The sequence below is a fragment of the Octodon degus genome, unplaced genomic scaffold (assembly GCF_000260255.1).
Source record: "Octodon degus isolate 3935 unplaced genomic scaffold, OctDeg1.0 scaffold00080, whole genome shotgun sequence".
Lineage (NCBI taxonomy): Eukaryota > Metazoa > Chordata > Mammalia > Rodentia > Octodontidae > Octodon > Octodon degus.
Genome location: NW_004524656.1, coordinates 6,952,537 through 6,964,361, shown reverse-complemented (window position 1 = coordinate 6,964,361; position 11,825 = coordinate 6,952,537). Strand labels below are relative to the sequence as shown.

Genomic DNA, 11,825 nt, shown 5'->3' with positions numbered 1-11,825 from the left:
TTTTAAAAAAAAAATATTTATTTATTTTTATTTATTACATTTATTTATTGTGTGTGTGTGTGGCCAGCTCAGCCCACCAGGGGGCAGGTCTGGCTGGCATGTGGTGCTGGGGATCGAACCATGGTCCCTGTGCTTTGCCAAGCTTGTTTCAAGTAGGTGCTTTAGACCACTGAGCCATCTCTCCAGCCCCTAAACATTATTCTTGTACACATAACAGCAAGACTAGAAATAGAAGGTGTTTCTATTAGAAATAATGTACAAATTTTTTTAAATGAAATAATGTATATGTTTATAGGGAATGTTACTATGAGGACTTTTATGTCTACAATTACCAGTAGATTTAAAAATCTAAAATGTTAATACAGAACTTTCTAGAATAAAATTCTAGGGTGAGTAGTTTTTAGTCAATGATTTCCTCTGTACTCTACTTTGTAGTTGGTAGTTGTCATACATTTTAGAGATTGAGCTGGGGAGGTGGTGCACACCTATGAACCTAGCACTTGTGAGGCTGAGTCAAGAGGATCTCCATGATTTTGAGGCCATCCTAGACTATTTAAGTGAGTTCAAGGCCAGCCTGCACTACATAAGGACTATACCTGTTTATACCTGCCATACCAGAGAAAAAACAAGGTGGGCCATTTTAGAGGTTAGCACATTATATTATATTCAGCTAATCCCCTGGGTTGGAGTACAACAGAGCTTCATAATAGTGATGAAGAAAGCTTATAAATCCTGCACTTTGGGTGGCTGAGACAGGACATCACCAGTTTGAGACCCTGTCTCAGAATGAAAAATAAAAGGTCCTGAGTTCAATCCCTAGTACTGCCAAAATGAAGAGTGATAATCATGGTCCAGAAGTCTAATAGAAAACCTTTTTTTTTTTTTTTTTTACTTTTTAAAAAAATCCTTTATTTATTTATTTGGTACACAGCTTGGAGTGGTAGCGATCCTCCTGTTTCAGCTTCCCCAGTAGAAAACCTCCTTTTTGGAATTAGTCTTCTCTCACTGGCTTTCTTATTTGTTGGTGGTTGTTTTTTGTTGTTTTTTTTTTTTGGGGGGGGGGTTGTTTTTTGAGATTTTTGTTTTTGAGACAGGGTCTCATTGTGTTACCCAAAATGTCCTCAAACTTGTGATCCTCTGCCTTAGCCCCCCTCCCCAAATTCTGGGATTACAGCCATGTACCACCATACCTGACTGGTTTCTTTTTTATTGAGTTGGGCTTCATCTTGGCCTAGAGCCTAGGAACATGAATCCCTGGGAACTAGATTTGTTTAGGGATCACATGTTGAGGCCACTTTTAAATTTCTATACCTGTTTGCACCAAAACTGAGAAAATGCTTTCATATACAGACTACGTCAGTGACTGTAATTATGCAAATAATAACCTTCCTGCCCTATCCTCTTTGGAACAGCATTTACAACAGAACAGTTGCCAGAAAGACATATGTGGGGTGCTGTTTTTCTGCTAACACTTAAACCCATTTCTAGTTGTGACTGCCAGCTGAGCCAACTTAAGATTCAGCGTTGGGTGGGATGAAATGCTAAACTTGCTCCTAAAATATCTGTCTTGGTTTGTTCTTGAAAAATACAGCTGAAGTTTCTCATTTTGACTGCCAAGGGCTATTAATGACAAAGATGAAGGGAGAGTCACTGAGCATTTGAGTCTCAGCTGCAATGTGAACTCACTGTAACTGCCAGGTGTACTCTCAGTCTCTTGCAGATCTCCAGCAGCAGGAAGAGGAGACCTACGCAGATGCCTGCGATGAGTTCCTGGATCCCATCATGAGCACACTGATGTCCGACCCTGTGGTGCTGCCATCTTCCAGAGTCACTGTGGATAGGTCCACCATTGCTAGACATTTGCTCAGGTATGCCAGTCCCCAAATGAGAAGTATGGTGGCACCATCCTGTATGTAATCAGCACTCCAGGAGGCTGAGGCAGGAGGATGACAAGTTCAAGCCCAGGCAGGGCAATTTAAGGACTTGATGAGAGCCTGTCTCAAGATAAAAACATTTTAAAGGGGCTGGGGAGAAAGCCCATTTCCAAAGGCCCTGGATTTGATTCCTAATACTACAAAAAAGAGAGAGAAAGGAAGAGAAGAATTATATCAATGTTACAAGGGGCCAAGGACATAGCTCAGTGGTACAGCACCTGCCTGGCAAACACAAGGTCTTGAGTTCAATTCCTAGTACACACACACACACACACACACACACACACATACACATGCACACACACATACATAGAGTGCTTATTTCGACAGTACTTAATACTAAAATTGGAAAGATAAGCCAACATGAAGTATAAGTTGACCTGAAATTATATGGCGATTGTTTTCCTGTGGTACTGGAAATTGATCCTGGCTTCTAATACTGAAATAGTGACCCTCCCTCTAAATAAAACTAGCAAGGACTTGCTTGGCATGAAGGCCCTGCTTCATTCCCCAATACACAAAAAGAAAATGTTATTTACAACGATTTGACGCTATAGAATCCCTACCTTTAAAAAAATCTAATGGCTGGTGACAGAAAGATATGCTTGTTTTTGGTTTTTTTTTTTTTTATAAACTTGTTGATAATATTCTCTTATTTATTTATTTATTTATTTATTTATTTATTTATTTATTTTGTGTCTGTGTGTGGCCAGCTCAGCCCACCAGGGGGCAGGACTGGCTGGCATGTGGTGCTGGGAGATTGAACCGCGGTCCCTCTGTTTTGCTGAGCTTGTTCTAAGTAGGTGCTTTAGACCACTGAGCCATCTCACCAGCCCTGGTTTTGTTTTGTAGCAGGAATTGAACTCATGACCTTGCACTTGCCAGGCAGGTGTTGTGCTGCTCAGCTATATCCCTGGCCCAAATACACCTTTTTTTTTTTTTTTTTTTTTTTTCCTGAGACAGGGTCTCACTATGCTGTTCAGGTTGGCCTTGAACTCACTGTGTAGCCCAAACTGGCCTCAAACTCACAGTGATCCTCCTGCCTCTGCCTCCAGAGTGCTGGGATTACAGGCATGCACCACCATGCCCGGCTCAAATATACCATTTTTTTAAGCCTCTGAAGGCAAATATCTGAATAGCTGCATTAAAAGTTCTTGCGGCTACCCTGCACCTGTGGGACCAACTACTGGTCCCAGCCCAGGCACAGCGTGGGTGAGACCCTCTTCCACCCCCTGTGACACCCCCCACCACTCCGCAGCACCTCCCCCACCCCGCCCCACCAAGTAGGAATTTCTGCCATGTTCGGGAATCCCCAGACTCAGTCCTAGCCCAGGTCCAATGATACTGCATTCACAAGTTTGTATCCCCTGATCTTGGCACTTAACATTAAACCATAAAAAACTTTTTTAAAAATCTTTTTATTTTTTAAAGACAGTACAAAATAGTAATAAAGCAGAAAAAAATTACAAATGATACAGAATTTTACTAAATAAAATAATATGAATTTGACAGTAAAAAATAAAAAATAAAGTTCTTCAGGGAGACAAAAAGTGACCAAAAAATCTGCATCATTTTGTGTCATCTCATTTTAACACTCATGTCAGCTTTTGACTCAGCTTTAATGCACTTCCCTACCTTCATGTGCACTTGCAGTGAGAGACCTAGATGTTCTCCTTTAAGCTTAGGGTGTTAGAACTTGTACAGATAACACCGATTCCTTTTCTCTCTTTGTTACCAGTGACCAAACAGATCCTTTTAACCGTAGTCCCCTCACCATGGACCAGATCCGGCCAAACACTGAACTGAAAGAAAAAATTCAACGATGGCTTGCAGAAAGGAAACAACAGAAGGAGCAACTTGAATAAATACTGTGAACTAAACAAACCAAAAGGCAACCGCCAAGTGTAGATAAACAATTGCTTGTGGTCTCCCTCTTTCTGGTTCTGTTGCTTTCTTTTCCTTTGTTTTTTCCCCTTTCACGAAATTAGAAAACTACTATTGCTCAAATTACAATGATTAAGATTTCCTAACAGCAGCTGGGCATGGTAGTACATGCCTGTAATCCCAGCACTTGGGAGGCTGAGGCAGGAGAATCATTCTGAGTTCAAGGCCAACCTGAACTGCATAGTAAGACCTTGTCTCAAAAAGACAAGAAAAAAAAAATTCTGAAGAACTTGTCAGTGTTCCCCTGGCTTTCAGGAAATTACACTTTCTTACAGTATCACCCAAGTTTAGAAGCCACCACTAACTTTCAGCTTTTATCCTCTCTTCTTTCTTTTCCCACCTTAAATTATATTTTTAAGTCTATTGTCACATATAGAGTAACAGCTGATATCAGAAAATCCTACATTAGTCTACATATTTACAGATCCTCATAATCTGGATTTAAACCCTTGTTAAAATTCTAAAATGTTAAAGTAACTTTTCACATAAAAGCAAATATGTTTGTATAGACTTTTGAACAATGTTGGTAGCTCTTAATTTTGTGTTAAAACTCAAGTGTCTGTATTACAGACATTTTCTCATGAGGTTGTCACCACCAAAAATGTAGCCCTGCAGCCTTTTCGTGAGGATTACTAATGACAAATTTGCAATATTGACACTTCAGTCAGAAAAAATTATGGGGAGAGGGAATAAATAGGAAGCTGTTGGGCCTTTTCTTCTTTTATGAAAAATCTGTTGCTATAAGGAGTAGGCCTGAGCAGAAAACTTAGGCAACATATATTGTAGCCACACAAAATGTCATTTTACGGCACCTATCAGTAGTGTATCTCTGTGTATTGTGTATATGCACATGCACACACTTACCATGTGCTTTTATTGGTCCAGTGTAAACTACCAGTTTATCTCTTCATGGTAAGAATGTAAACAGTGTGTGGCTATGCTTACTCACATACTCCAGACAATAAAATCTGAGACTATAAAATGTATATAATTAATGTTTAGGCTGTGACCTGACTTGTAAAAGCTGCTTCTAACATAGCCCTAGGTCATCAGTTAACAAAGTAGGAATGTGAGCAAAACCTTATCCACAAGCCATGTTAATTACACCCTGAACCCTAAGCAGAACTCTCTGCTAAAAAGGCAGTTTAACCTGCTGAATGAAGCAGTCCCCAGTGGACTATCTTTATATTGGTGTCCAGCTAAGCTCACAGATATTATAGGGACAAGAAAAGTAATTTAGAAGTAGGGGTCAAAAAAGAGACTTTATAGTATTTCAACACGTTGCTATAAATGGTCCTTAATGTATTTTAATGGTAATCGGCTGCAAAACCTCAAATCTAAGATGACCTGATGTAAAATAGATGCTACTTATGGCTGTACTTATAAATGAAAAAGAAAGACTGGGACACTTTTGTAAATGCTAGAATGTAAGAGTGATTCATTGTGCCCGGTGGGCCTTTAAAAGATGTGTTGACAGGATTTATTTTCTTAAAATGAGTTTCATATTTATTCTCCTTTCCCTCTCTGAGAATGAGCTGTGTATAAAATTAGGCTTCCACCTACTTGCATTTATCTTCCAATCCAAATCTATCAGTATCATTCTAAAAAGATCAGAGTGTTGCAGGAGAAAATTGCAAGAAAATGGGCCCGAAAACCTCAGAAAGCAGCTGTTCCCAGCAGCTTTCTAGCTAACAACCTCTATGCTGCCTTCTACTATCTGTATTCTTTTGTGATTAGCCTTCAGATTGTAATCCTCTTGTAGCAAGCATTTTTGTTTTGTTCTTTATAAAGCTTGGGCTTTATGAATGGCTGTGGCAACACTGATGCTGCTGAATATCTTCAAATGCATCACAAAGCAAATGCATAGCTTAAGGCCACTATTCTCCTCTGTGCCTTCTTTCTGCAAGGTAGTTTAGGAACTTAAAAAGAGAGACTTTTAAAAAAATCCCATCTCAGTAAATGGTGCATATATACATTTGGAAGTGTAAAGAGGTATTTCATCTGGAACTCAGCAGCAACTCCAAATCTTTGTAAAAGTAGACTGACATACCTGGTTTGATGTGGTGGCTTTGCTGGGGTGTGTTAGGTAAATGAAGACTAATCAGCTCTGGTATTGCTCACAGCTTACCAAGAGTCTGGAAGAAAACTGGGAAATTACTTAATGGGCTTTGTCAAGCAGTCAGTTTTGTGCATTTTTTTTAGTAGCTTCTAGTAAATACATAAAATCTGAAGGAAACTTTAGAGGTATTTTAATAGTGCACATGAAGGTGCCAGTTCTTGTTCAGTATCACATTCTACAAAAGCTTCATCACTTTATTTGATGGTGGTTGCTAAGCAGCCATTTAAGAGTATAAATCTACTTGACAAGACAGAGACTGATGCTACACTGTTGTCATGGGAGGAGTTACTGCACATATTCTAACTGCTAAATAGGAAAGTAACTTAAAAATGAAAGTGAAGAGGAAAAAAAAAAGGTTGACTGAAATAAAACTTGATTTAACTGTGTTTTGAAACATTCCAGGAAGGTAACTTTTTGTCAAACTTGCCTGGGGGGTGTTTGTTCAAAACTTGTATTTAATAAATGAACACCTGACTTACAACTTTTGTTATCATTTTTATTGCATATTAAAAGCTAGTAGTTTTAGACTGGGCATAGTAGTGTGTGCCTGTAATCCCAGCTCTTGGGAGGCTGTACAGAGGTGGATCACTACGAGTCCAATCTAGTAGTAAGACCCTGAACTCCCTGTAGACCCTTCCCTAAAATTAAAAAAAAAAAAAAAGCTAGTACTTTTAGAAATAGAGCTCTCTGAGAGTCTGGGTACTCGATAGGTAGTGTCAGACTTGTGTCACTTGCCCAACCTGCTCACCACATCTCTCAAGGGGACCCTGGAGTTATCCTCATTTGAGTCTCAAGGCTTTTCCCCCCTAATTAGCTCCCTTTGGCTTCACTTTTCCTTATCTGGCCTAAAACCCGGGCCTTTTGTTTCAATCATTTGCTACCATGTTCCCCTTTCTTGCCCATTGTTTCTATATCCCTACCATGCAAAACTTCAGCCTAGATGAATCCCCAGCCAACCTCTCAGCTCCATACCAAGCTATGGACTAAGATCAAAACGGTCTTGTGCTCTTAACACTGCTCAACAGCCCTTCTGTGTGTATCCTTAACCTCTCTTCAAAATTAGCCTCCCAATTACTCCTTCCACACAGACGCAAGTGCCTTTTACTTTAGTGGCAAGACAGACGTAATACCACCCACCTGCAACAAAGGCCCCCAATTCCCGGGCAAATTTCTTCACCTTTTGTTGCCTCAGAACTCTCAGTTTCCCATGTCTTAGCAATTTCTCCCTGAATTCCACATGCCCTTATGCTATGACTGTATTTCCTCTACAGCCATACTTCACATTCACTCTGGCTTCTATTCTAAATTTCAAAGCTGCTCTAGTTAACATATTGCTGAATTAATTTTCCTGTCCTTCATTTGACTACTCCGCAGTACCTAAGGCATTAAATCACCCCCTCGTTAAAACACTCTTGGTGCCTTTGATGTCACTTCTAATTTTCCTTTCTGCCCCACTGACCATTCTATCAGCTTTTCTTCTGCTTGGGTCTCTGGAATAAATTACTTATAGTTCTGTTCTTTTCGTCGTCACTTCTTAAAAGTTTCATCCTTCACTGTTTGCTTAGACATCAACTCACAGATCTCTAGAGATCTTTCCAGATAACGCTCATGTCTTATCTGAACGGACGTTCCCCTGCTGGGTTTAGGCTGCAACCTCTTCAGATCGCGGACGCTTCCACTCCATAGCCACGGGACACACAGGTCTCGGGGTATTACAATACCCAACACACGGGGCCAGGGAGATGGCTCAGTAGAACAAGTGCTTCCCTGGCAAGTGCAAGGGCCTGAGTTCAATCCCCAGTTCTGCCAAAAAAATAAAAAATAAAATAAAAAGAATTGTCCCCCAAAGCAGAGGAATTAATTTCAGAATAATTTAAAATACCCAACACACAGGCTCTCGTTAAATTCCAAAATACCTGGCACATGAGAGGCCCTCAGTAAACGTGTATCGTTCCTCTCATCTACATTGCTCCCTTCGTGCGCTAGGTCAGAAAATTACGTGAATTGGATTCCAACACTTAGGAAGCTGGAGAAAATTCCATTACAAAAAGATCAACTAAAGGAAGAAACTGAGGCCCGACGCAGAGGCCCCCGCCGGAAATCTCAGCACTCGGGAGGCTGAGGCAAGAGGACTGCGCAAATTCGAGGCCAGCCTGAGCTGCAGAGCTACACCCTGTCTCAAAGACAGAAAAAGAAAGAACGGAGGAACTGGGCTGAATCTGACAACTTATGTAATGCCTGCTTTGCATCTAACTTCACAGAATACGCTTGGACCTCCCCCGAAGGGGAGTTCAAAAGACGCTTAAAGATGCCGCTCCTCACTCGAGAGTGAAGGGCTGCGCTCAGAAAAGCATTGCGCATGCGCACCTCCTATTCGTCAGCATTCTGGGCTCCTCGCGTGGCTGTCCCAAGATATGCCTGTTTCTATGTGGAATTCCATTGCTTTACAACCCCATTGTCTTAACCCGTACCCATCCTCTAATCACATTTTTCTCCATGGCCTTTCTCCTTCTAGACTAAATAAGATACACTAATCGTCTAGATTCCACAAAGATGTCAAAACACCTGACTATCTGGGACCGGCGCGAGACAGGGCAGCCTGATCTCTGAGCTGGGACGGGGTCTTGCAGTGGGTCCTTCCCGGGGGTGACATTCAGCCGGCTGTAGGTGCACTAGCCCTTCCACCGTAGAACTATGGCCCAGTTCGTCCGAAACCTCGCAGAGAAGGCCCCGGCGCTAGTGACTGGTGAGCGCTGTGAGCCTGGCGAGGCGGGGGGGGGGGGGGGGGGGGGGGGGGGGGGACGGGCGACGGGAGGCGGGCGGGGGTCCGAAGGCTTAGCGGACTTCCGTACTCGAAGAAGAAACAGCCGGGGCCTGACGGCCTGAAGCTGTGGAGGACAGGAGCCGGGTTTAAGACCTTCTTCTGGCTCTTCTCTTACCTGGGCTGCACGCTGGGGTCTCTTTACAACTTAGAAGTTGCTGAGTTAGAGCCCGCAGTTGCCGGGCAGTTGCCGCCATGACTCCCACGTACACGTCTTAAGTTCAGGTATACCAAAATGATGGCTCGTTAGGAGAGCTGGAAAAAGTACGCCAAAAAGTAGCAGGTGGCGTGGACGATTTGAAAATCAACAGAAATGCTTAAGGATACATGCGCTTTGAACGTTGGCTTTGCTTTCTGACCTGGCCAGATCCTGACTACCTTCGTTTTAATGCGAGGGAGGTTATAGGTGGAAATAGACTTTATGGATGAGTATCCCAGTCCTTTAGTAAGCATAAAAAGATATTTGTGAACCGAAAATGGTGGTGCAAGCCTATAAATCTCAGCACCCAGGAAGCAGAGACAAGAGGGTCTCCGAGAGAGTTCGAGACCAGCCTGGGCAGTAGTGTGAGTTCAAGGCCAACCTGAACTGCATAGCTAGACCCTGTGTCCAAAACAATTATTCATATAAACTGGAACTTACGTTAGTATAGCTTAGCATACACAGATTTTTCCCCCCACTTTGAAGAATCTGGTAGGAACTGTATTTCAGAACAGCAGCCCTGAATAGTCACAGGCCTGAATAATAATATGCTCTGTCGGTAAATATTTCGTTTGCTAATTAATAGTTGCTCATTTTATTCCTGAAAGAAGGCAAATTGATGTTAAGTTTTTTCACTAGATGGGGCTTTGTGATTGTATGTTGGTTGGTTGGCTGCTTTTTTAAGACAGATTCTCTCTAGGCTAGCCTGAAAGTCACAAGGATCCTCCTGCCTCAGGCTCCAGAGTGCTTGGGGCCACAGATGTGGTGTATTGTACTAAATATTTAGAGGTCAGATCTCTAAATTGCTTCCATTCAGATTTGATTGTGAAATACGAATAGAAAGCAAAATTTCAAGAAATCCGTTGGTTTTGAGCATATTTTTCTGTATTTGATATTTTTTTAAATTACTTCTCCATCATCAGGCAAACAGTAAAACATTGAAGACCTTACAGTGCTATGTACTGTTGATGCATTATTCCTCTTATGGAGGTCAGATCTCTACCTTCTCACTAGATCTAGTAGTGAGACAGTTTATCCATTGTCTCACTATACAGTCTAGTAGACAGGCTGTTTATACAGTACCGCAGGTGATCTTGCATTCGAAACTTTTATTTTACTAAGATTATTGAATTAAGGAGAAGGCTTTACTCTTTGGGTGTTGGATGGCTTAAGGCACAGTTTCAAGTGGGTTTTTGTCCTACGATAGTTTTCACATCTTCTGAGTTGGTGCTGAACCTGTGGCACATGTGCTGCAGCAGGCTGCCTGTATCACTGAAAGCTCTAAAAGGTTTCCATCACTGTTCCAGTTGGTGCATACTGGGGAACTGAAAACTAGTTTGCAATAAAATCGGAAAAGAAAAATAATATCAAAATAAATTTTTGTTACCCTTCAGAAGTACCCAGAAAGGAAGACTCAGATGGGACCAGAATGTTAAAGCAGAAACATGTTTATATGTTTCTTTATATCACAGGCCTGTGTATTAAATATGAATGTTACATGTTTGCTAAATTATCAATTAATGTCTGTACATTCCCTAAAGGACAAAGAAGCTTATATTTCTTCTTCTTTTTTTTTTTTCCTTGTGGTACCAGGCACTGATCTCAAGACCTTGCACTTGCCAGGCAAGCACTTACTCTACTGAGCTGTCATCCTGGCCCTTAAAAGTTGAGGATTTTTTTTTTTTTCTTTTGCCTGGCTCAGGCTGCCTTTTAATTTAAGCACAGATCTGGTAAGGCATGATGAGCTGGGGATTGAACCGCAGTATCCTGCATAAGCAATCCAAAGAAGCTTATAGAAAAAAATAATTTTATCACATTTCCCAGGAAAGATTATGATAGAGTCTGATTTTCTCCCTTCCCTAAACAGTACAGTTTACCTGAATTTCACCAATTTTTCCTTTAATCACTTTCAGTTTAATGATACAATACAAGATACCACAGTACATTTCAGTTGTCCCATTTCTCAGTTTCCACTGATTTATGATGATTTCAGTTCTTTATATTTCATGACTTTGACTTTCTTGAAGTATTGGTCTTTTTTGAGACAGTCTCATTATAGAGCTCAGGCCTTGAGTTCACATTTGTATTCCAGGCTGGTCTTGAACTTAGAACCGGTCTCCTCTCTCCCAGATGCTGGGATTATGGACATGTACCACCACATCTGGCTATCTAGATACTCTGAAGAGTATTCCTCCATGTAGATTTATCTAGCGTTTTGTGATTAGTATAGAACAATAGATTTTGAGAAAATACCAGAGTCGAGGTGCCCTAATGACATATCAGGAGGTAATACCATGTAATATACCAGGAGGCATATCCATGTAGTACCACTGATGATACAATTTTCATTGCTTGGGTAAGATAGTGTTTGATAGGTTCTAGCACTGTAAAATTACTTTCCCCTTCCAAGTCTGCTCTTTAGAAGTAACTATGTCTAATGCATAGGGTAGGTTTGCAGCCCAGGTGGGAGAGGATCCATCTCCTGTAGAATGCAGTTTCTAACTGGTTGTAGTGATGCATACATATAACCTCAACACTGGGGAGGCTGAGGCAGGAGGATTTCAGAGAGTTCAAGGCCACCCTGAACTACAAGAACTTGTCTGTAGGGGCTGGGGAGATAGCTCAATTCAACCCCTGCTTCCACCAAAAAAAAAAAAAAAATTATCTTATTATATACAGAAAGGAGTCTCTATATATAATAAGTGGAATTCTGTAAAAAAATAAAAAACCTTTTATTCAGTCATTTATTATAATGACTCATTTAGATTTTTTCCAAACTTTCAATAGCAGTGCTATGTTTTTCTTTTT

General features: G+C 41.1%; 2 protein-coding genes across 4 annotated transcripts in view; both read left to right on the top strand.

Moving 5' to 3' along the window:
• Positions 1-3,868, top strand: part of Ube4a (ubiquitination factor E4A) — a 40,950-nt gene extending 37,082 nt beyond the window's left edge. For all 3 annotated transcript variants that reach the window (XM_004636451.2, XM_023721096.1, XM_023721095.1), the window contains exons 19-20: positions 1,711-1,868; positions 3,673-3,868. In XM_004636451.2, coding sequence (XP_004636508.1) covers positions 1,711-1,868; positions 3,673-3,799 — 285 coding nt within the window. In that variant the 3' untranslated portion in view covers positions 3,800-3,868. The remainder of the gene's footprint in view (positions 1-1,710; positions 1,869-3,672) is intronic.
• A 4,773-nt stretch (positions 3,869-8,641) lies between these two features.
• Positions 8,642-11,825, top strand: part of Atp5mg (ATP synthase membrane subunit g) — an 8,482-nt gene continuing 5,298 nt past the window's right edge. The window contains exon 1 of the mRNA XM_004636450.2: positions 8,642-8,743. Coding sequence (XP_004636507.1) covers positions 8,692-8,743 — 52 coding nt within the window. The 5' untranslated portion in view covers positions 8,642-8,691. The remainder of the gene's footprint in view (positions 8,744-11,825) is intronic.